We start from the raw sequence: 856 nt of genomic DNA on the forward strand, positions 1-856 counted from the left end.
GCCGCTTCAAGTGCAAGGCTGTCATCGCCAACAACAACACCAACGAGGTGGTGGCTGAGCTCCGGCTGGTGCCCACTGGCACCAAATGCGGAGAAGAGATGGTGAGTGTGCTGGCGGCCATGCTGGGCTGGCAGAGGAGGGGTGACCCACCCGTGTGGGGACCCAAGGCAGCCTCAGAGCCACCCCGCTTACCCCCAGGTCTGCTACGCCGGGCGCTGCCAGAACCTCCTGGTCTACGGCAAGAAGAACTGCTCAGCCAAGTGCAACAGCCATGGGGTACGCGGTAGGATTGTCCTCTCCCAGAGCATCCGTGTGGCCCAGGTAGTGGTCCTGGCCCCTACGGCATGTGCGCTGCCCTGACACTCTCCTCCCTTGTCTCAGGTGTGCAACCATAAGCGGGAGTGTCACTGCGAGCCAGGCTGGGCAGCACCCTACTGCCAGCACAAGATTTCGGGGGTGGCAGCAGGTATGTGCGGCTGGCTCCTTCGGCCTGGTGTATGCGCCGGGAAGGGAGCCTAGGGAGGGGCTTGGCACCCTGCTGCCGTGCCGGTGAGCACTGCTCCATCCCCACGTGGCATCCCTAGTGTGGGGATGCCTGTCCTGATGCTGACCGGCTCTCCACAGGGAACAGCAGCATGGTCTGGGCAGCTGTGCTGGCCACGCTGGCACTCTCCAGCATCCTGCTCGGCAGCGGCGTTGTGCTCTTCAGGGGCAGGGGCATGAGGCACTTCCAGAAAGGGTAATTCCTCCCTCCTCTGCCCCACAGCGGGGCTGCGCCATGGCCGCACAGGCTGAGCTCCGGGGGTGCCCAGAACAGCTGCCCACTGTCCCTGTGCCCCCACAGGAGGACCGCCAA

The 856-nt window shown here is 64.8% G+C and overlaps 1 protein-coding gene across 1 annotated transcript in view; it reads left to right on the forward strand.

Moving 5' to 3' along the window:
* The window catches only part of LOC104513123 (disintegrin and metalloproteinase domain-containing protein 8-like), a gene marked incomplete at both ends in the record, with an annotated part of 12,099 nt that extends 11,360 nt beyond the window's left edge, over positions 1–739 (forward strand). Inside the window, 4 exon segments of the mRNA XM_010156362.1 lie at positions 1–101; positions 199–276; positions 382–466; positions 625–739. The exon segment at positions 1–101 is cut by the window's left edge and continues 28 nt beyond it. Of these exon segments, the coding sequence (XP_010154664.1) occupies positions 1–101; positions 199–276; positions 382–466; positions 625–739 (379 nt within the window).
* Between the last annotated feature and the right edge of the window lie 117 nt (positions 740–856).

This window comes from Eurypyga helias, unplaced genomic scaffold (genome assembly GCF_000690775.1).
Source record: "Eurypyga helias isolate BGI_N326 unplaced genomic scaffold, ASM69077v1 scaffold39447, whole genome shotgun sequence".
Taxonomy (NCBI): Eukaryota; Metazoa; Chordata; class Aves; order Eurypygiformes; family Eurypygidae; genus Eurypyga; species Eurypyga helias.